This window comes from Ursus arctos, unplaced genomic scaffold (assembly GCF_023065955.2).
Source record: "Ursus arctos isolate Adak ecotype North America unplaced genomic scaffold, UrsArc2.0 scaffold_1, whole genome shotgun sequence".
Lineage (NCBI taxonomy): Eukaryota > Metazoa > Chordata > Mammalia > Carnivora > Ursidae > Ursus > Ursus arctos.
The window spans coordinates 80270177-80293642 of NW_026622763.1; the positions used below are offsets into that span (position 1 = coordinate 80270177).

Consider the following 23466-nt stretch of genomic DNA (forward strand, 5'->3'; position numbering starts at 1 on the left):
TGAGCTGCCGCCTGGTTCCCTACACCAAACACCGTACGCCACCCAACTCCTCTTGTAACGCCATTGCGCGTGGCATTGTGCTGGCTTCTACGTGTGTGGCCTCGGAGCCCGGGAATTTGGTGGTGATGGTGGTGGGGGACAGGGATTTCCCCCATTTCCTGCAGAGTCTCCCGCGGGCGGGGACGACGCGGCCAAGGGCAGTGCGCCCCGGAGATGCCCCGGGGCGCTCCCTCTCCCGGGCATTGCGCACGGGCGGCCGGGCGCAGCCAGGCGCGGAGGTGCCTGGGGTGGGCGGGAGGTGCTAGTGGGAGAGGAGCGACTGGGTGGGAGAGGACCGGCTGGATGGGAGCCGCCTCAACTTTGATCGGGCCGCGGCTGGGGGCGGGTGGGGGGAGCCGCAGCCGCCCCGCCCGAGCCGGGTGCCGCGGCGCTGAAGTGTGCGCCGCGCGTCTCCGCGGCTGCCTCTTTAATCAGGAACACAGAAGGGGCGGGCCCTGAGCCGGCGCGTAATCGGATAGCTCTGCCGCGGCTCTGACATCCACATGCTGCTCGGCCTGAAAAGGCTGGGGGGAGCCGGAGGGAAAGCAGAGAAGGCGAGCGAGGCACCAGCCCGCAGCCCGCCCCCGGCACATCCTCAGACGCGCAGACCTTGGCGAGGCGCTGGGCGAGGTGGAGGTGAGGGCGGGTGCGAGCGAACTCGGAGAGGGGCTCGCTCACTCCCAGGCGATCCCAGCCGCCGCCGCCCCGCCGGCAGCAGCAGCAGCAACAGCAGCCGCAGCCGCCGCCGCCGCAGCTTCTTTCCTCTGACTCCCCTCTTCAGGCTGGCCGAGCGGGTGTAGTCGTTGGGGAGGCTCCCGCTAGGGGAACCCGGCGAGGGCAAGAGCTGGGCGGCCGCCTCCCACTCCGGCCGTCCGGCGGTGGCTGCCTCCGCCCGCGTGTTGGTCCCGGGTGCCGGGGGATGTGTGTCAGTTTACGCCTCTGAGATCACACAGCTGCCTGGGGACCGTGTGATGCCCGAGGCAAGTCTGGGCTTTTCTTTTTACTATCATCATTATTATTTTTTTTTACGCTTGGCTTTCGGGAAATCTTCGTGATGTTGTAGGATAAAGGAAATGATACTTTGAGGAACTGGAGAGGACATAGATGCGTTTTGTTTTTAAGAGAGGAAACCCGTCCCCTCTTCCCAGCTTGCTCCCGCTTTGCTGATTTCAAGAGCCACCCTCCTCTTAGTGAGGTGAGACTCCAGCAGGAATAAAGGAGAAGACGGGCCGCCAGGACCCAGGAGGGAAACACTGACCATTAGAAACCTTTGCAGAAGACGCTGTAAGGAAGAACGTAAGAGAGAGAAAAACACAAAGACTTAAAATTATACAAGAAATCTACAAATCCAGCCCTGGAGAAAGCCTCCTTCTCCAAAATGGATATGTTTCCTCTCACCTGGGTTTTCTTAGCTCTCTACTTTTCAGGACACGAAGTGAGAGGCCAACCAGGTAAGCCCCTGAAAGTTTTTTCTGTTCATTTCAACACGCTTTTCCCTTTAAAAGCAACGGCTTATACGGGCCCCATGGAATGGCATAGGAGGCTCCTTCTATACTAAATAGTTTGAAGAGAGATCCCAGCCGGCCCTCCCTACACCACCACCGCTCCTAAAACCCAACTTTTCTCTCTTGCTAGGAGTGTGTGTGTGTGTGTTTTGAAACATAGACAGAATTTGGCGGTGTTCAGATGTCACATATGGACTGAATCAAAGGTTTAAAAATACTACAAAGCCTTTGCATTACAGTTTGGGGGATTTTCTTCCCCCCGTCTTGAAGCAGAACACATCTCCCTTGAGTTTCTTCAACCTAGCCAGTGAAATATAAATCATTTGCATTCTCTCCACTTAGCTACACTGAGCAATGTTAACTGAAGGGCTTGGGAAACACAAGAGTCTAGTTTTGGTTTTCCAATGCTGTGGATTCTTTGAACAATGTGTGGATACGCCTCAAAATCATAGGGCGCAGGCTGATGGAGCAAGTTGGCCTGCAGCTGAGCTAGGGGCTTGGGGCTGGGCACTGCTGGCAACCAAGGCGGCTGGTCGTCCCCGATCTCTTTCCTGCATCCATGTGTTTTCTGGGAAAGTAAATCATGTTCTTTTAAAAATTATTATTAGATAAAACAAACTGCGTGGCCTTCGAAGGTCTCTTACTCTTCTGAAGTGGTTAGAAACTTTTGAGTGGAATTTGTTCTCAACCACTGCCAAAAAGGGTGTGTGGACAGACTGCAGAGATAAGGACTGCAAGGCCCAGCATTTGGCAGCGGGGAGGAGGGCTGGCAAGGGGCACACGGCCTGAGAAGGGATTTCTGGGTGCAGGGAATCCAGTGGGGCTTGTCCTTCCTTCCCCACACCACTCTCCAGAGTGAGCCTCTCTCCCCTCTAAGAACAGTGTCGGGAATCTGACAAAACTCTTGGAAGCTGCCACAGGTGACTGGGGAAGCCATCTATGGAGGAAACAGGGAAAAGAGAAAGAGGAGATAAAGCCTTCCTGAAGTGCCCTTACCGGAAGGCACTAAGAAGGCTACCGCTGCGGCAGCAGTAGGGCTAACCCCTTGCGGCTTCCTGGGCACCTCCCCTCCATCACAGCGGCCTAGGGGGTCCTGTGGGAGCCCAAAGGGGGATCCGTGCGCCTGGTGCTCTGGCTCTCACCGCCAACACACCCCATTTACGCTTGTTTATTTGAGGAGAAGAAAGACTGAGGAATGCCTTTGCTATCCAAATCCACACGTTGGCGGCTCCTCCTTTCCATAGCTGGTCTTCAGGGCAGCTGCAAATCGTATCAAAGAGATGGGCGCGGGTCTCACTTGGGGAGATTTCCTGTGTCTTCCCACCCCCTCTTGCCTTAATTCTAAGTTCCCAGCTTGAAGCGAAATTAAATTACCTCCCACAGAACTAGATGCTGCATAAATTATGTATGTTTGTGTAATTCTCTGTGTCTCTGTGTCTGTGTGTGTGCGCGCGCGCGCGCACACGGTGAAGATGCCCACGGTATATTATGTATTCGGGCACGGACTCTAGTAGGCCCCGGCGAGCGCGCGCACACTGGGGCACACACCGGCGCGCGCGCTCACATACACACACGCGCGCGCGCACACACACACACACACACGCACAACTTCAGGTTCCGTGTGCTTTGCGGAGCGGGAGGGGTCGTGAAGCCTCAGGGGCCATCTCCTACCCCAGATGTTCGCACATCTGTCCCCGAGCGCTGCGCGGAGTGTACGTGTGTGTGCGACACCCGCTCGAACCCACTCCCGCTCCGCCACCTGCCTTTCGCGCTCTCCGCAGAGCCCCCTCCCACCCTAGCCCCGGGCCGCGCTGCGTCACTTCTAGAGAAACCCAGAGGCGCGGGGCAGGTCACCCACTACGACGCCGCAGGCAGCCTGGCACCCGGGGTGGGACCTCCTTGTGGGACGCGGAGCTGGGACCCGCCCTGGGTGGGTATTCTCCAGCCCCTCGAAAAGGCGATCGCAAACCGCGGGGAGCTCGGGCTTCCCGTCGGAGCACCCGACTGGCACCCGGGGAGCTGGCAGCGGGTGGCAAAGGGCGAGGCCCTACTAGACCTCTGAGTCACCCGTTCGCGCCTGCCGGGAGGGGGCCGAGCCCAGCCGGCGGCAGCGGTGGCGGGAACCCGTTCAGAGAAGGAGGCAGGGGAAAGGAAGGGCGGAAGGTGCAGGAGAGGGAGCGACTGAGCAACCCTGTGGCCGCGGCGGCAGCCTCTCGGACTGGCGGGCGGCAGGGAGGCCGCATGGGCTGCGCGCACCAGGCTCCTCCACTCCCTGCCCCGCCGCCTGCCTGCCTGCCTCCCTCCCGCCTGGGTTCCGGGGCTCGCGGCCGCCCCGCGGGCCCTGCCCTGAGCGCCCCCTCCTGTCTCCCGCGCTCGGCTGTGCGCTGAATTCCCCCCGCCGCGCCTGGAGGGCCGGCTCCGAGGGGCTGAGGCCCAGGGCGGCTGAGCTGGGCATCCGAGCGCTGGCCAAACTGGGTGGCGGGAAGTCAGGGTGGGATTTCAGAACCGAGGGCGGCGAGGGGCGGAAAGGAGCCAGCTCTAGCCTCGGGAATTCGCGCAACTTGCACCGCCTCTAGCAGCGCCCAGCGCCCGCCGGTGCGCCTGAGCAGGTGAAGAGCACGCGGCGCGCGGGCATCCACGTGGTGGGGACGTGGTGGGGACGTGGTGGCCCCCCAGCCTGCCCCACCCCTCAGCGCCGTCTCTAACACCGCATCGATTTGTTTGGGCTACGCAGCAGAAACAGAGCCGAACGATCCATAAACATTCTATTAGGCAAAAATATTCCCAGCGAAAGCAAAAGCAAGGCTCAAGCCTAGGAGAAGTTGGCCGCCTCCAACAACTCCAGCCTTGTCCCCTCCTCCTCCTGACTAAGGACACCCCCAGGGAGAGGCTTGCGGCATTTCCTCCATGCTGTCCACTGCCAGAAAGTTAAGTCGCCGCTGCGGTTCTCCGCTTGGGAGAAACCTCTGCAGTCGCCCGCGGTCCGCCTCCCCTCCCCCGCCGCCTTGCTCCTTGCTTTTCCACGTGAGAAAGAGAAATATTCACGGCCAATGCTTCATTTTCACTGATTGATTTCTTTTTAATATCAACACGAGTTAATGGAGGCGAGGCGAGCTGTGATTAAACGGCTGCCCCCACCCTTTGCCTTGGGCTGACTGCACCGCAGTTTTTCCTACCGGGTCCCAGGCGCCCGGCGGCTGGGTGGGGGGCACCCGCAGAGCAGAGCCATCGTCCAGGGGCTGGCGTGGGGGGGCGGGCGGTGGAATGAACCGGTCTCTCCTCTGGGAACCGTGGGGGTGGGGTGGGAATCAGCTTTCCTGGCAAGCTTAGGGGATCCGGCTCATCCGTGTCGCAGCTTCTGCGGCTCCGGTTGAATTTCTCTGAAAGGGGAGGGGATCCACGCTCGGGTTTACTGGCGTGTGCTCAGGGCTCGCCGCCCTCCCTCCGCCTCAGGCTTCAGACTGAGAGGAGAGCCCCCTGGCGCTAGCCACTGCTCGTCAGTGCCTGGCCTCGAATCTCCCCTTTGCTAGAGTTAATGGGGGGGGGGGGGGCTTGGGTTTGCTCAGGAAATTATTCAGGCCCTGACAATGGGTTTCTTCAGATGGTGGCAACTCCCAGCCCCAATGTCTCCACCTCCAGGACATGCCACTTGCGGCCGAAAGAACCCGACCCTATAACCAACAACCTTCCCTCCCACACCCACCCCGCTCCCAGAGCTTTGATCTACGCTTGGGTTTAAACACCATTGCCATGGACACGGGCAGACGCGGTCAATCAACCTTGGGTCTGGAGTGGATGATCAGATAAGAGGTGTAAATTGTCTGTGGGAGACAGGTCTGGGTTCAAACAAATCTTAGAAGCAGTGACATTCTAGGCACTTGCTAAGGCTTTCTTTTTTATCCCCTCTCCCCAAAATGCGGGATGACTGTGAGCAGGTGAAATGATTTGCAAGCAAAACTCTGAACTCCTAGATTGTACACAGACAGCCTGCTCTAGGCTCTGGGGACTGGTCTCATGCCCACATTCAGTGCGTGCCGGGTAAACTTTACCCCATAAGCAGCCACTGGAGATAGTGAAGCTGTTACCAGTTGCCAACAGAGCACACAGTGCAAAACAGTGGAAAGAGGAGAGCTCCCCATGAGTGCTCCAGGCAAGCACCTTCTTGTCCAAGAGGTGCCTGGTAGGATTGCGAATGCCCAGACAGCACTGCAGGTTTGGACTTTGATGTCATTCTGCGGAGCCCTCCGATTAAGTCACAGAGCACCCAACTGGCAAAATGTAAGGTTGGAAGTCTGCAGTGACTGGAACCCCAGGCTATATCTAGATAGGACTCCTGCTGTCTACGGAATGGCTCTCATCCCCTGCTGTTGAATGTTAAGTCCACATTCTGCAACCAGAGAGGTCAGCTCCTATCTTCCTTAGTATAGGAAAAGTTAGAGGAGTCCAAATGCCAATTCATATGCAATAAGACATGAATGTAAACAACGGCTGGGAGGGGTCTGGGGGCATCTGTGGGGAGAAACACCATTGGCTCCATGATTCTGAGGCCCCTGCCTGGTGATATTCATTTCATTCAATTGCTCATTAAAGTAATCGAGAGAAATGAGCTGACTTTGGGTGATCAGAGTTTGGGACACTTCGTGGTTGATAGAATTCAGAGCCAGGTTTATTGGGAAGGGTTTGCAGAATGTATTCCCCAAAAGTCCAGCTGGGAGAGACTAGGAAATAGAGATGAGATTTTCCTTTTTCAGAAGTTGGAGCAGAAGCATGATACCTTTTCATTTCTTCCACTGTTGAGAAAGGACTTGAAACGTGACATCTGGGCAGTAGTTTCTGTTGTCATGAACATATCTGAAGTATTTTATCCTCACCATTATTTGCCACTGTATGATCTTTGAGGCACCCTTTCTTGAGTGCCAGACTCAGAGTTTGATCCCCAGAAGGTAGTCTTTGTACCTTTCCTTCCAGGTAAGGAATTTTTTTTTTTTTGTTAATTAACCCATTCCTGGAAGATATTGCCTATGTTTGTCCTAGAGAGCCTACAGTCTTTTGCAAAGCTTTATCTGCCTTGATGAGAAATGGCCGAGGGACTTAATGGTTTCATTACCTAACAGGATTCAGTGAGGCTGGATTCCTGGACACAGTGGCCTTGTAGCGTGGCTGGCCCTCCAGGAGAAAGCATCTTCTGAAGGTTTAGGAAGCTGTCAAGTTTAGATAAGGCTGAGCTCCGATCCTATGGGACCTTGGTCGTATTAATAAGAAGAAATTAATTTTTAACCACTGGGAACGTTGCCAAATTATGTGACCTTTGGCAGACCAGCTGTGCTATAAAAATAAATCCCCCATTTCTGAAAATGCTGCTCCTATCCAGTGGAACAATAACAATGTGGCATTTAGGGTAGGGATGCGTGGGGTTGAGGCGAAAGGAGAGAAATGGGAGTTGCCAGCAAAAAAACCCCTCAGTGTTGTCACACGTGGTTTCAGACCTGAACATCCTATCCACACCACCCTCCCCGCCCCAAAGACACACCTTGGTTTCCGGTACACAGGAAAGAGGGCCAGGATGACAGAAGCAGGGTGCCAGTGCGTGCAGGGAGGGGAGAAGATGCTAAGTGCTTCCAGCCCTCCCCACACCCCAGCCTTGAACACATCTCTCATTGTTCATGAAGACAGATTACTGGCACGGAAAGAGCAAAGGCAGTTTTCTACACGGGCAAAACATTTGTCTTTCCCTAAATGCCACTAAATAAGTTTGTCACATGGAAGTTTGGGGGAGCCCTGCCTTGGGCTTCCCAGTTTCTAGAGCATTGAAGCCAGACTGCCTAGGTTGAAAATCCAGTTCAGCCATTTGCCAGCTCTGTGGTCCAGGACACTTCATCTCTCCGTACCTCAGTTTCTTTATTTGTAAAGTGTGTCTGACAGTCATACCTACCCCATGCGGTTTTGGTGCTACGGCAGATTACATAGAGTACTGTTTGGTCCGACTCTGTAGGCATTTATCTTCGAAGAGCTTCAGTGAGGTTAACCGTATCTCATGAACGTAGGAAGTAGATTATAACCATTGTGATAAGTCTATGTGACTTATATGAGTTTTTGTAATAAGTAAATAATCATCATCCTCAGCTCTTACCCCACGGAACGTTTGTCTGTGTTTTATAAGCTTCGGATGATCTCTCAGCACACTGATCTTCAGAGAGCAATATTCTTTGCTGGATTTCCATCTTAGATTTCCATCTCCTCGTTGCATTCGTTTTCTCTCCTTGTTCTTCTGCTGTCGGTGTTCTTGGCTCCACTTAGGTTTGTTTTTTTTTTTTTAATCTCTCCCCCTTTCCTTTCTTTTCTCCTCTTCCATCCTTCATCACTGCAAGTGTGCTCAGCAGGGAGCATGTGCCGAAGGTGCTCCCCCGAATATGCGATAACTTCTCTGGCATGAAGGCCCCTCAGCAGCTGAACTCAAGAAAGTCATCATAAAGACAAAATAGCTTTTACCCAGCAAGACTCTTAATAATCCCGTTTCCCTCTGGGTCTTCATCAAAGAGTCATGATCTAATCCAGGAAAAAGGGAGGAGGCTGGGAATAACAAAAGGAAAGCTCTCCCCAGTAGCCACAGTGGATGGGGCTGCTGGCCAGCTTCATGCGCAGATCCAGTGACTCCTCACTGCCTCCAAAGATCCCGAGAACCGATGATCTGGGCTCTGGCCAGTCTTTCAGCGAAGAAGATAAAGGGAATTGCAAACTACTGGGCCAAGCGGTAGTAATAATAATCGTTTTTGATAAAGGGGAAAAATAAAACAGATGTGCCCCAAAGGCATATTGGAGGCCAGGGGAAGGGAGATGGGGAGGGATAGGTAGAGAGAAGAGATCGTCGATTACCAGCAAGCAGTTTAGTGATGAAGTACTGTGCATCTTCCTGGTGCTACTGATAACAAATACCTAGAAGTCACCTTTGGGGGGGGGGAGGGAGGGGACGAAGAAATCCTCAGATAAATTATTTTTACCATCACTAGGATTAAAATGTAAATATCCTTTGAACTGCATCATTATTCTCTGGAGTTTAGAGTGTCTTTGGAGACCTGGCTCACATAACTCAACCTTGACTTATGACAGGTATCATGATCCCAAACATGTTAACTGAAACTCTCAGTTCACCACTGAAAATTCTTCGCATTTAATAGTAGCTGCGGGTTGGGAAGGAAGGGCAGTACTAAGGAGGGAACAGTCAGAGTTTGTGCTAGCTAGTGCTACTGTGGGTGTTATGTTAGTCAACCAGTAATTGATGAACTCATCGAACCTTACTGAGCCTGACTTTTGGGCAAGGCTCTGGGTTTGATCCTATAAAGTTCCCCAAAGATGAATGACCAAGGACTCCTGCTCCCAGGCTTCATGGTCCAGCGGAATGCATAAGGCTGTCCCGAGCCTTCGCACACCTTAGAAGACGTTAAAGAGCTTGGGTCTCGGAGGTTTGCGATACGGAGGCTGGACGAGTACTCTTGGTGTGGGAGACCCCGGGCGGTGGGGGCAGAGGTGGCATGTGAGCCTACACTGAGAGGATGGATGGGCTTTGGAGCTGGAAAGGGATATCAGGGGAAGATGAGAGCAGAGAAATGGACACTGGGTTTATTTGGAGAACACTCAGAAGCTGCAGTTTAGAATGTGTGGAGGGATATAATTGCAATAAGGTCAGAAATGATTCATTAGGCTAAATGCAAGGCCCCATGGCTAGGCCAAAGGGTTTGGATTTCATTCACTAACCGATGGGGAGCCCCTGATGTTTCAGCATAAGCCTTCGGTTCAGTTAATCAAAATAAATGAAAAAAAAATTATATTACCTCTTTTTTCTCCTTTGGTTTTTGGAGAGACCTCAAAATTATTCTTCCTCTATTTCCTCCCCCAAATGTCTATTGAAATGGGCAGGAATTGTAATCCCAGATCTCTCATCAATGGCATCAAAATTGCATTTGCAATGAGGGCTGGAAAAGAGTGGACATAAATATAAACTAATGATATTATATTGGCTGCCCTATTGGAATTGCATTTGTTTATGATATAAGATGACAAATAACAAGGTTACCACAGGTGGCATGATTCAAGGTCAGAGGAGGTAATCACATCAAACTTACGTTTTTCACAATTAAAGGAAGGTTCATTTTTAGAATCCAGATTAAAGGGAAATGATTTTCCAAAGGTCCCATTTCCAGACCCAATTCCCGGTTCTGTCCTCGGTGAATCCATTGCAGGTGTTTTCGAAGAGGGAGCTTGCCTGGTTCCTTACTCCTTTCTCCATGCTTCTGTGCTGCCTCCCCCTCCCGCCCTCTCTTCGCCTCCTTCCTGCCCTCCCAGAGGTTCTTTTATTCAGATTTTGAACTTTATCACTGCAAAAGTTCACAGGGATTTCCATTTGCTGGGCCTTCAGGAGTCCATCATTCACTGCCACCCGCCCCATAAATTGAATAGATTGCATCCCTTCCCAGTTGCCTTAGGAAGTGGTCAAACAGCCGCATTCCTGGGCTGATGGATTGGCTCATTTCTTCCCAGCTTAAGCCAAGATACAGATTTTATGAGACTGTCTTGTGACAGACAGAATTCGCTTTGAATAAAACAAAATCCAGCCTCAGCTCACAGAAATAACTCTTAAAAAGCAGCTTATCCGGGGTTAGTGAGCAGAATTTGGTTAACACCCTGAGCAGAGGACTTAGATGATTCAGGCAGGGGATTTGAAGAAACTTCTGGGTCTTCCTTTTTATGCATCAGTGTTGCTCACATGCTCACACATAGAACTACGTATCCACAATATTTATAAATATGCAGCTACAGACTCGGTTAAGGAAAGAAACTCACGTCAGTAGGACTAATGTGATTAAAAGACATTTGAACTCTCCATAATGCAAGACAGGCATGTTCATTGGAAAAATCCTAGAGGTTGTTTCAAGGCTTACCAGACAGATGAAACAGGAGTAACACCTTGAATAAACGTCTTGTTCTCCAGGAGGAGAGACAATCTATGGGTAATAGCTATAGGATCCCCCCCCCCCATTATATAGGCCTTGAATTTAAGGACTGGGACTGACTTTTAGAATCACTCCTCGCATTTTACGGATGAGACAACAAAGTCTCAGAGGTGCTTCCTGACTTACCCAAGGCCACACAGCTTGCCAGTGGTGAGACCATGTTGAAGACAAGGTTTCTTGCTAATGAAGTGGCAAGGTGACAACCCTCTCTCTTTTTAAGTGGAACTGCTTCTTTGCTTTGCTGCTAATAATGAAATGAAAGCACTGCTTTGGAAAGAGGAACAGGATGGGATTATGCTGTGGATAAAGGATAAATTATAGAGGAAATAAAGTCTATTATTTTTAGGGAGAATGAGACCAACTGCTCTTCTCCGCATGACGCTCAGGGATGTACAAGAAATAGATGTCTTCTAATCCTACTCCTTCTCTTTCACGAGGAATTTTTTTAAAAACTTTTTAAAGATTTTATTTATTTGAAAGACAGAGAGAGAGAGACCACGAGAGGGGGGAGGGTCAGAGGGAGAAGCAGCCCCATGCAGGACTCAGTCCCTGGACTCCAGGATCATGACCTGAGCCGAAGGCAGACGTTTAACCAACTGAGCCACCCAGGTGTCCCTACAAGTCATTTTAAAGTAATAAGGGAACTGGGGTCTAGTTCAGTGGGTTTCAGACTGTGCTCCCCAAAGCCTGGCAGAGGAGACAAGGGAACTAAGGGGCCCCGACTCTACACCCCTTCTCGCCGCCCCACCTCCTGTACCCAAGAGAGCTCCGCTTCTACCTGCTTTGGGCATCGGAGTTCTGGGTAGAGTTTTGTTCAAAGAGAAAACAAACACTGCTGAGAAGAAGTTTGAAAACTACACACTTGGTTTAATCCACTCATTGAATAACAGAGTAGGAAGCTGAGACCTGGGAAGGTCAGCGAGTGAAGAATCCACTGCCCTCTTCTTGCTACTATGGGATCACCCCACCCCCTTCCTAGAAACTCGGTTGGCTTATCCCAGCCCCACCTCTGACAAAGGCCTGACTCTCCAGTCCCACGTTCAGCCAGTCCTAAATATCCCTGCTGCGGCCAAGGACTTTTTCCTTCAGTTCAGCTAAGCCCAGGGATGGGACTGTTCTTTTGCTGCTGCCCGGTGTCACCTGGTGCCTCTGCCTGGCCTGGAGTGAGCCATTGTAATTCTGATATTTAAACGTATCCACAGCAGTCAGGGCTTCCTTTCAGTGATTATTAGTGTCAAGTTCGGGCCATACAGGGTTCCTTTAAAACAACTCCGGTTGAAGGCAGAGCAGACTTTTAAACAGATTTTCTTTTACTTCTCGTTACTTCCTAAAAATCAGATAGTACCCAGGAACTAGTGGTTGGTCTTCAATTGGTTCTGTAGAAGGGTGAGTTCCTTCTGAAGCTGGCAAAGTGCCGCAGAACTGTAAGTGGGCGGACGCAGAATCACTTGACCTGATCCAGAGCCAGGTTACCTCTGGGCAGCATCAGATGGTGCTTTGGCCACCGGCAAAACAAGGGCACCTGAGGAGGGGGAAAAAAGAGACAGAGAGACAGAAAGATACAAATGTCAGAAATAATTTGACATTGCACATGTCAAATAAAAACACCGAAATACTCACCATGGGGGAAGAATCAGACCTTTGTGACTTTAGGACTTATTATTCTCTTTCTTTCCAATTAGGTCTCGAGGTGTCACTTTAATCCTTTTATTCTTGGGCCTCGGAGAGGTCTTTATCTGGCCTGAGCTGGCTCATCCCTCAGGCTGCCCTCCAGATGTAGGAGAAAACCCAGGCCTGGGTTTGCCTGCTTCTCTTTGGGAAATGAATTTGCCCCGGGTGAAAGGTATTCACAAAATAGTTGGAGAAAGAAATCCCATGTCAACTCACCCAACAGGCTCAGTAGCTCCAGCTTCGACTGGGTCAGCTTCCCTTCTGTATGTGGAGACTGGCCTAAAGGGGTTTGCCCTCGAGTTCAACTCTCTTTTGGCTCGGCTGGACTCCTCCGACACAGGACAGAGAGCATTTATGCTGTTCCTTCTGGGACACAAGACGGGCCTCCAAAGTAAGGGAGGGTAGAGCTCTTCAGAAGAAAGTCTAGCTCATTTCTAGTGGGGGCGTGTTTGTGTTCAAGAAATGAAGGGTCCCCAAACCTGGAAATGAAATATCAATGATTGAGAAGAGGTGTAGAAGGATTAAGTGTGTTTTCTTTACACGTTTTACTGATAATCTTTCAAGGATTCAGTTCTCTCCAAGAAAAATAGAGGAAGAAATTGTAGTATTTATCTTGCTGGATGTGTGTGATATTTTATAAGCGGGTGTGAAAGTGTGTACGGGGCTGAAGTGTGACTTTCTAATATGTGTATGGACCCAACGTCTGCTCCGTATCTATGAGAGCGTGTGCTTCTGAGTGTGAGTGCCATCCGAACAAGAATGTGAGTTTAATATGCTTGGGTACCGAAGGGGTTAACTACACCACAGCAAAGCAGATGTTTTAATGAGTTTTCAAAAATTTTAATAAAGTGCCTCGATTTTTTCAGATAAAGGACAGAAAAAAAAAAAGAAATGAGTTACTCCTTTTTCTTTCCGTTAAGTTTTTACAGTGGAAAATACAGACTATCAGCTATGAATTATATATAGTTTCAAATTTTTTTGAGTGGGGAAGTGATTACTCCTGGTGTGGATGAGAAATGAAACCTTCCTATGAGGAAGTTTCCTGTCTTTATTGCTGATTGTGTGTGCCTGGTCTGATTCCTAAAAGCTTGAACTTGGGGGGGGGGCGCGGTGAGGGAGGAGAAGTTCTCCTTTTTGGGAGTGGCTGGAGCGAAGGAGAGCAAGGGTGGGAGAAGGAGGGAGAGAGTGTGGATGATGTAGAAACCATCACAATTACTGAACAGGAGCTCAGCTCAGAGCGCCTCTGATGAGTTCCAAGGCGAACAGTGTGGTTTGGGGGCGAGTATGCGTCAGGGCTGCAGTTCTCAGCAAAACTGCTGGCAGGGAGAAAATCCCCTCTCCCGCTAGCCTGGTAAGAGCAGCTGGTGATCTAAGTCCCCACACCTCTGCTTTCTCAGAGGTTCCTTCTCAGCCCGATTTCACATGCATGAGCCAGCACCAACGGGCCGCAGTGCGACTTGCTGAAGGTGCCGGGCGCCCAGCATGGCAGTGGTGTGGGCAAGCCTGCGGGGATTGGCTGCGAGAGGAATGGGCGGTCCCTGGCCTCCGAGGGCCCCCTCTCTGTCTGCGGGAGGGCTTGGCCCATTGTCCTGCTGGACTAGGGAGGGTGCAGGGTCATTAGTTAGAGGATGATGTGGTCTCTGCTAGCCAGAGGAAATGGCCTGCTTTTGTCTTCCACCCAGTAGGAAATGGAACCTGAATCCATTAGAATCTGGGCAGTTCAACACGGCACAGTTTGAGCTCTTGGAGGCACGATGCCTAAAAGGCTACTTGCGTGGATTTGTGTGTCCCAAGCACCACTGTGCGGCATGCCCATCTTTTATGCATTTAAAGCCTGTCAGGCTGGTAATCTAAAGCAGAGGTCTGGAAGACGGTAATGCCAACAGACATGGGGAATAGTCAAGTGCACCTGTAGAGTTAAAAAATGCATGACCCTTTCCCTCAAAGAGCGAGCACAGGAGAAAGACCCCGTCCTGTACGGTGGCTGCTGAGCCGTGATACATAATTCACGGGCCCATGCTGCTCCATGCAGATGGCGATATTAAATCGTGATTGATGCTAAGAGAGGCACACGTCTCAGGAAGGTCTCCGGGAGGCTTCTGAATATTTCCAGGTCTCTGGTGCCTTCCCGTCCTCTGTTCTCCCGTGGTATTAAGCAAAACCCCCCATTTCCCAGGAACCCCTCCTGGGGATTACAGAACTTCACTCCCAAATATATGAGATTCTTCAAATGTCATCGCCCACCTTTTCTGCCTTTGAAGTCGCCCCTTGCCTCCTGGCCCACATGAAGCTGTTTACCCCCAGCCAGGCACTGCTGGGCGGGGGGGGGGGGGGGGGGGGGGGGGGGGCAGCTACCCTTCTGCCTGGCCTTTTAAATGGCCGGCTGCTGTGGGACAAAGCAGCAGCACACTCTGGTGGTGGTGACGAGGCAGGAGGGACGGCGGGTAGGAAGCAAGGGAAAAACACAAAGCACTTTTGTCGAAGCTCTGAGGTCAGAGCCAGTGAATTCTCCAATGCAGATTGTTTCCACTTGGTGTATAATGAAATAATAAATCAAATTTGTGGTGGATGTGGAATTAAATGTTTGGGGTTTTTGCTTTTTCTTTCTTAAAAAAAGAAGAAGAAGAAGAAGAAGAAGAAGAAGAAGAAGAAGAGGCAGCAGCAGCAGCTAAAATCACCCTCCAGGGCCTATTCTGGCCCAAAGCTGAAAATGTTTCCTCCACATCACATGTAATTGTTACCAGGCTCGCTTGTGGGTCGGCACCACAAAACCACTATTGTCAGTTCCCGGAGCCGTTACTTCTGGCTGCCTGGGCTGGGCTGGGAGACACCGAATGACATGAAGGATTTATGAGATAAAGATAGAGAGGAGAGGTTTGAACAAGAAGAAGATGGGCCAAGGAGAGGAAACAAGAAGAGGCAGGCGGCGTGTTATGTTTGCAGCTCTCTTGTTCGTTTCATCTCAGACCATGTAATTGGGAATATTTATGATCATTTTCTGGAATATTTTAATTTAGGGAGTGTGTGTGATTGCACACGCATCTCTCTCTGTGTGTGTGTGTGTGTGTGTGTGTGTGTGTGTGTGTGTTGGGTGAGTGGCGGGGGATGAGCTGAAATAATCTCTTCCACTGAATGAGTAAGTAGGTTAGTCTTCTGGACTGCCATAAAAGGTCTGTAAAACAGTTTTAATCAGCCACTGGTAGGGAAGAGAAACAGGGAAGGGGGAAAAAAAAGAGGCTGTAGCATATTTGAAGTTCTTTGGGTTCTTTGCCTTCTCTTTCAGACTCACCCTGTGGAGGTCGTTTGAATTCCAAAGATGCTGGCTATATCACCTCCCCAGGTTACCCCCAGGATTACCCATCCCACCAGAACTGCGAGTGGATTGTTTACGCCCCTGAACCCAACCAGAAGATTGTCCTCAACTTCAACCCTCACTTCGAAATTGAGAAGCACGACTGCAAGTAAGCGCCTGATTGTGCACCCGTGAGACACACACTCCCACCCACCGCCCCCGGTTCCTGCCACTTCTGCCACCTAATGGCAGCGCCCCTAACTCACCTGCTGAACAGTGGCCCCAGAGGGAAACCTCGAGATGATGTTCTCTTTCAGGGGAAATAAAGGCCTAAGGGATCCCACAGTATGGAGGAAAGAGCCTTCTTGAGTGAAAAGCGTAGAGAACAAGCACCCTATCTTCAAAGTGGGTAGTGGAGGAGAATTCCATCTAGGGGCCAGGGCCGGACTGCAATATACCAGCTCTTGACTTTGGGGTTTACTTTCCCCTTGGAGATCTCCCCATTTCCACCACTGCCCCCACATGTAGAAACCCCACCGGCTTCCTTAATAAACTAGTGGCCAGATCCCCAAGTGGAGACTTCTTCTGCGTCCAGCCCTGGAGGGTCAGGCTATTACTTTGTGAAGCAGCAGCTGGTTTCCTTAGAGAGAATTAAAAATCTGAGTCTACACTGGTAGGTCTAAGATTCTCTTTGATTCTTTTTACCTGTGCTGCACAGGTTAGAGTCTCAAAGCTGGTGTTACGGATTTATTTCACCGAACCGTTCTAACTGCTTTACAAATATCACTCCATCCAGTCCTCACAATGGCCCTGGGAAGTTGGTCAGGACTCACATTTTGCAGATGAGAAAACTGAAGCCCAGAGAGCTTGCCAGTCACCCGAGGAGGCTCAGCTGGTCTCATAACATCAGACCTGCCACCTTGGAAATGTGTGGCTTTGGAGATATCAAGTGGGCATTTAGACATCTGTGAGTGCTTTAGAAATACCTTCTTGACACCAAGGTCCCTTAAATTAAGGTGGAGAAGCAGGTAGCAATGTAATGTCAAGAATGTGAATGTGCTTTGTACCAGCTAGTGGGCTCTATCTGAAAGTCTTTGCGCATTGAAACAATAGTGCGAGTTTTCTGTGCAGAAAAGAATCTGCCGATGATCACGTCCTCTTCCAAATGTGCCCCTACGATGTGCCGCTGGGTGTTCAGTGTCCATTTATGATTCCTAAACAGTCTGGACTTTCCTTGTGACCAAGGCGTTGCAAGTACAGAAAAATTAATAAAAGGGCCAGCTGGCGAGAAAGGTGCAAGGGAGCAGGCCTACCTCCAGGCCAGGCTGTCCTCCTCGTGGAGGAGACAGGGCCCCCTTTAACCAGGGCTAGACTGCGAGTGGTGAATTGATGTCATTGTTATCCTCCTAGGACTGCTTGACACCTACATAATGCTCTTCTCCTGGCAAGAGGTAGTCTGCACTGAAAACTGGAGGGTTTCTGGGATGGCCGCCTCATGGCATGAAGAGTCATAAGACAGATTTTCTAATCCCAGCTCTACTCTTGACTCAGTGGATGACATAGGGTAACTCATCAGTTCCTCTTTGTCTGAGTTAAATACACAGCCTGATATACTTGTAAAGCATCTCAGGCCTGCTGATTCCCTGCTGTGGACTTCAGCAAGTGTTTCTGTTAGAAGAGCTCCTATACTGGGTGTTCTTGCTCCTAGTGCCTTTGGCTGGGCTGCGGAAGGTTGGCACAGACTGAAGCGTAATGCACAGAGAGCTTGGGTCTGAGCGCAGAGAAATTTGACTAAGCACCTCTGTCGACTGTCGAGGGCCAAATTCTGTTATGCTTATGCCAGCAAATCTCCCAGGGAAATTGCTAAGAGGTCATCTTATGTATATTCATAGTGGCGGGAGAAGAAGGCATGGCTTTTGGAAGGAAAAACTCAGGGAGCTAGTGAGCATGGCTTAACACATGTTGGGGAGTATGAAAGGCCAGGAAAACATGCTCCTGCCCTGTTTGGGGCCGCAGGGTCTGCCTTCCCCACACAGGACTCAGCCCCAGGGGTGGAGAGAACTCAGGTTGCTGGAGTCTCTGGCAGCAAAAGGGGACAAGGGTGTTGCCTCTTGCTGGACTTGGAGTGGGAAGCAGACGAGTTACAGGTTATCTTCTGGCTTATCATCCTTACTAAGTAGCTTCCTGTTTTTCTCCCCACTGCCCCATGGATGCTTCTAGTTTGAACTGAAAAGGTCAGGAAGGTCAGGAAAAAAATCTTTCTGGGGTCTCTTTTCCCCAGTGCCAAGTTGTCAGAAAGGCTCTGCTGGGGTCAAGCCTCCACTACTTAACCTCGTCCTTAATTCTCTCCCCCTCCCCCGTTTCCCCTCCATTCCCCATTTCTCTGTCATTCTTGTTGATTTTTGTATTTAGAAAGACACATCCGGTTCTCTCAATCTCTCACTCTGCAAGGTATTTTTAACATTCTTCCTCGGCTATTTGCATTTGGAATAAACGAGCTTCTCCTCCCCCACTGCCTTGTACCGCTTGCCGGTGAGAGGAACAATTAACCTAATTGAAGTGTCCGAAGTTCTGCCTGGTTCCTCCTCTCTCGCCCTCTGTCCTTTTCCTTCCAGGGGAGCTCCTGGGTTTGGAAAGCACTTACTACCAAAGGAAATTAGACTCCTTTCTCTTTTCATTTCCGGTGCATGTTTTGAATTGGACTTGGCTCTCCAGGCCCATAGTGTGGATGGATGCTTACCAAGAGAAGGCCGCCCTGCACTGTCCTCCTCTTGACAGGGCGCAGCAGCAGCACCCCTGCAGAAGGGAAAGTGAGTAAGAACACCAGGAAAAAGCCAGCCCCACCGTGGAGGAAGGGCCGCGCTCAGCACCTCCCCCTGCTCCTGTGTGCGGGAATAACAGCAGGGGTTGCCCGGAGATCCAGGAGCAGGCCTGCCCGAGTTGGCCCCTAGGCCCTTGGCTCTCTGTGCCTTGAAACCCACAACCCAAAGATGGAGCCCGCTGAAGAATAAACCCCAGACAGACCTTTTCCTCTTAACGGCCGCTTGTTAATTTTGTTCCATTTAAGCCCGCTGTCTGCTTGGAAACTTTCACTCACAGCCCCAGCTTTGCCTGAGTCAGTCCCAGGCCGCCACCATCTGTGGGGAGCTCTCCGACTCCTCCCTTGGGCTGTGAGCTGGAATCCAAACCCCCAGCCACCCGCAGGCGGCTCTGTGGGCAGAAACCAGAGGCCCCCGTGGCCTGGCCACGTAGATGTGGCCGAGGGACCAAAGGGCAGGACGCAGGGCCCTCTGAGCAAACAGGGAGAAGCACTCATTCCCTGTGGTGAGGAAGAGGGGACTACTGCTTTTCACCTGAGTCATCGGCAGTAGGCGGGACACTGGGGCTTTGGAAACATATGTACACAGACTGGAATCTTTTTCCATTTCTGAAATCTAAGATATATGCATTTTTTAAGAACACCCACCTGCATATGATACAGAACTTATTCCTGAGTCCTCACACAGGCTGGCTTCCCTCCCCTCCCAGAGGCCCAAGTCAAAGCAGAACTGAGAGCCGGGGCCCTGTTAAGAATTGGTCATTTCCAGATGGGTGTCTTGGAAAAACGTGCTTCGCAAAGTGCACAAACCACTAGGAAGACCTGACAGAACGTTTCTTGGGCTAAAAAACCCACACGAAGTTTATACGAATGGTTTTAGGCGTGCGTTCCGCGCCGCGTTATCTCATCGACCTCAAGAGAACGGTGCTCCATCCCAGGGAAATGTTTAGATCCTCAGACCGACTCCTTTAAAGTTCCAAAGTCCTGTTTTGAAAGGATTTCTGATAAAGAACATCCTAAATCCTGAGCCACACTTCCCTGCCTTCTTAAACAGACCCAGTAGTAAGGGGAGTCGACTTTTCCTTGATGATTCAGGCCTCTAATTTTAAACTTCGCTTTTTGTGTCCGAGGCCGGGTAATGTCCAGTTTGGATCAGATAGGTGAGAGTCGAGTTTTTGTTGACCTTTTACACTTCCCAGGCCTCAGTTTCCTCACCTGCAAAACTGGTCACAAGTGCTTTGCAAGATTGTCACGTCGTGTGTGTGGATGCACCATGAACTAGCAGCCGCGTTAGCATCTGTCCTTTGTCACGGGAAGGTCTGCGACTTTTTCCTATCAGTACTCTTGCTGTCACTTCCTGTTAGGTGCATGCCTGCCTCCTGGAGCCTTCCTCTTCTACTTGTTTTACTCTTCTATTGTGTTGTATGGATTTTGCTTCTGGAGGTCTTGCTGTCCATTGGGACGTTCTGGTTCTGGGGTCTCGGCTCTGCCCCAAGTCCGTGTAATCCCAGAGCCAGCATATGTGCTCGGCTTCAGTCGGCCAAGCTCACGGAAGAGCGGGCTCTGGGGCACACCCCCCAGGGGCGGAGTGTGAAGAGCATCGGTGCACAGAGGGTTAGGGGTATTTGGCCTCTAGCTAAGTGTCCTGGATACACAAGGTGCTCTTGTATTTATGGCCAGAGGAGCTCTCTAAATCTTAGATGTGTCTATTTCTCCCAAAGTAGGGGATGGTATCTTAGAGAGGTAGCAGCTTCCCAGGTTGATAAATTGACTACAGTCAACAGAGGGAACAGACCAGACCTCAATAATCTAGCCCCTCCCCACCCAGCCAACAGTGATTTCCTGTGCTCGGTGAGCACCCTCCAAAGACAACCTTATATCTGCACGAGACCCTGTGAGTGCCCCGTGCTTGGACCCGCCCCCCTGTCCCCTCCATAGGGACCAGCTGCCCACTTCCCCTTCTTCCCTTCCGTTTCCTTGATTCCTCCAGTCCTCCTTTACGGGTCCCAATGCCGAACTGCCAGAGCATTGTGTTCTGCCTTGGTTTCCTGGCTTGCCTTTAGTTTATGGGTGGTCAGTGTTGTACTCTGAGTGTGTAAATTCTCGAAGGACATGGACTGCGTATTTCATCTCTCTACCCCCAGGCCACCTGGTCTTGGAGTATTAAGCAGGTGCATGCACATGATTGTTTTGGTGGTATGTTTACATTTGAGTTGCAGGACATAGGTCAACATGGCATGAACCCACACTGGAAGCAGATGGAGCTGTCTTCCCTATCCGTCCATCTGGCGATGTGATATAGTGAGAGCAGGAGGGTGAGACACGGGCTTATGGAGGTCACTAAGCTCTCTGTGACTTGGCCTTTCCCCAACAAAATGGCAGCAAACCATGCATTCATTCATAGTTACTAAACACCTACTATGTACCACACATGATGACGGCATTGGGAATGCGGTTATGAGTAAATCGTATTCTTCGTCTTCGTGGAACTGAGAGTTTGGGAGCAAGTAAAAAAATATGGTTATTGGGGTGCCTGGGTGGCTCCATCGGTTAAGCATCTGACTCTTGATTTTGGCTCAGGTCATGATCTCAGGGTCCTGACATCAAGTCCCACGTCGGGCTCTGTTCTGAATGTAGAGCCTGCTTAAAATTGTTTCTCTCTCCCTCTGCCGCCCCCCCACCTTCGCACGCACGTACTCTCTAAAAACATAAAATAAAATACAATAATTTAAAAATATGTGGTTATTGATGAGAAAGCCACCATACCTAGAGCATCGCCTCTGAGACCAGCACATTGCTGAGTGCTTCACATATATCAGCTCATTGATCCTTGAATCAAAACAATGCGAAGTCATTGTTACTCTTCCCGTTTTACAGATGAAGAAACTTGGGCGTAAAGAATAATTTCTGGCCCCAGGTCTCGCTCATGGAAATGGCAGAGAAGGGATTTGAAGCCAGGATGCCCTGCTTTGCAACCCGTGCTCTTCACTCTTATGCTCTATTGGCTCCCCCAGCACTGGGCATGCCAACTGAGGATATGCTGTGGGCTCAGCACTGGAGATCAGGGAAGGTTCCCTGGAAGAAGTGATGCCTGTACCAATCCCAGAGAAGTTAGCCAGACCGGGGTGAGGGGGGTGTATGTATCTCTGGTGGTCCAGGTAGAGAGCATCCCGTCAAGGACAAGAAGGGGAAACAATTTGATGCTTTAGGGAACCACAGTAATTGAAGGGCCATCCTTGTGACTTGCTGATTGACAAAACTTGTTTTCGGTAAAGAGGTTCCTGAGCAATGCTATTGAATTTTGTTTCCTGGCTGGGCAAATTCCACCATCTTAGAGAGGGGCTGTGGTCAGGAAGCAGGAAGGACAAAGACTTTAAGGACTCTTTGCTGCTCCCACCCTCCCTGACCAGGGTCTCTACAATTTCATACCCCATGTCCTGGGACAACTCCTCCCCACCCCCAGTTTAATGCCTGAACCTGGGGTTTGGCCTGGAAAGATCCAGGTATCGCTGGATTAAGCTCCACCTGTCGGTTTACTCCTACACAGGACTCTGTCTGAACACATGTCTCTTTCCTAAGAATAGAGAGCAGGAGGCCACATTGCCCAAATGGAGGCATGGCTTCAGCTGCTGTCCACCTGAGTCTCTGGAAATCGAAACAGAGTGTAAGTTCTCTGGTTCAAGAGAGTGTCTTGCACTCAGGAGAGAGCCTCAGGTTGATTACTCATGACATTATTATAGATTTACTGCCTGCCCAACCACAGAAATATTCTGATTCCCCCAAGGAGCCAATGAGCAGCAATATTCTTCTGTATTGCAACAACCCTGCTAATGACAGAAACAGATCCCCCTGCAGGTACATGGTGCAATAAAATGGGACAGTCCTGCTGACTCCAGCTCCGCTGACAGCCGACCCCGGCTCACCAGCCTTGACCATGGACTCCACCCAGCAAGTTCGCTTGCTGAAGAAGTGGGAAAAACACCACAGATTGCTCTCTTCCTCCTACCAAGGTTAAAGAGCAGTTGGGACAACGGTTATTTTTGGCAGTTTGTTTTTAAATACGCGATGTTGCAATCGCAGCTCTCCAAATGCAAGCCTTGCTGTGCGTGTCCTTCCTAACAATGCATTTTATCTCCTGATTGAGAAAATCACTTGAGGTTTTCTAATACACAATCCCCTTGTTCTGCCTCTCAGCCCTGGCACCTTCTCTGAGCCCAGAGGTCCCAGAGGGCCAGCATCTTACCCCATGTAACCGTGTGTAATTCTCCCAGCTAATTACACTGGGTGAGAGTCTGTCTTCAGAAATTCAGTGGGAGCTCAGGGTGTGGAGGGGATATAGAGGAGAAGGAAAGAGACCAAGTAAAGAAATTAGATTTTTCTTAAAAAGGGATTTATTTGTGTATTTTCCTATAGTCATGAGTCCTATAGAAAATGAGATGTCCTCTTTGTTTTATCCTTTTTCATGCCAGGGGGATTGAAACCTTTGGATTAAGAGAAACTCAATAGATAATTTAATTCCATTCTTCTACTTCTGCCTAGATAAATCACCCCCCCCAAAAAAATATATACATATTAGCTGCCCTTGTCTTTCCTTCTAGAAAAGAGCTTCCATAATCGACCTTCATTATAAAACCTAGGGCCTCACAACTCATCTCAGTGATTGCAGAGTAGATGGTTGTATTTAATTTACATAATCAGAATTTTTTTTCCCTGGAAAGAAATTCCCTGAAAAATGTTAGCTGGGTTAGAATGAAATTTTTAAAAAGAAGAAGAAAGAAAAACATGTGAACTGGGCTTACGTTTGGGAAGCTGTCAAAGACTTCACATGATAAAAGAAATCCACGTGATTTTTTAATGCTTTTTTCCCTACCTTTGTAACCACGTGTCTTGGCAGTCTATGTATATATACACGGGACTGGATACTACTGTCATTCCCATTTAACAGATGGGTACACTGTGAGAGACATCTCACAGAGAGTAATGGTAGGCCTGGGATTTGAAGCCTGCCACCCCAAGCTGCCTTTATACACCTGTGTCCTTGTACCTAGAGCTGTCACCCACTGTCCCCACGCTTAGGTATTTGAGGCCTCTCTGATTTCCTTAGATATTCTTGACAAGTCTTTTCTTTTCCTC

The 23466-nt window shown here is 50.3% G+C and overlaps 1 protein-coding gene and 1 long non-coding RNA gene across 5 annotated transcripts in view; one reads left to right on the forward strand and one right to left on the reverse strand.

Moving 5' to 3' along the window:
* The first annotated feature begins 465 nt into the window (after positions 1 to 465).
* Positions 466 to 23466, forward strand: part of NRP2 (neuropilin 2) — a 113662-nt gene continuing 90661 nt past the window's right edge. For 2 of the 4 annotated variants that reach the window (XM_026492123.4, XM_026492127.4), the window contains exons 1-2: positions 530 to 1490; positions 15507 to 15684. In XM_026492123.4, the coding sequence (XP_026347908.2) occupies positions 1418 to 1490; positions 15507 to 15684 (251 nt within the window). In that variant the 5' untranslated portion in view covers positions 530 to 1417. Of the gene's footprint in view, positions 1491 to 15506; positions 15685 to 23466 lie in introns of all 4 variants that reach the window. The other 2 variants (XM_026492125.4, XM_026492126.4) reach the window with 2 other exon arrangements.
* Positions 11399 to 18836, reverse strand: LOC113250550 (uncharacterized). Its single transcript, XR_003314090.4, has 4 exons — positions 18540 to 18836; positions 18256 to 18311; positions 12440 to 12702; positions 11399 to 12074 (listed from the first exon to the last, which is right to left on the reverse strand). It is a non-coding gene; the product is annotated as an uncharacterized LOC113250550 (long non-coding RNA).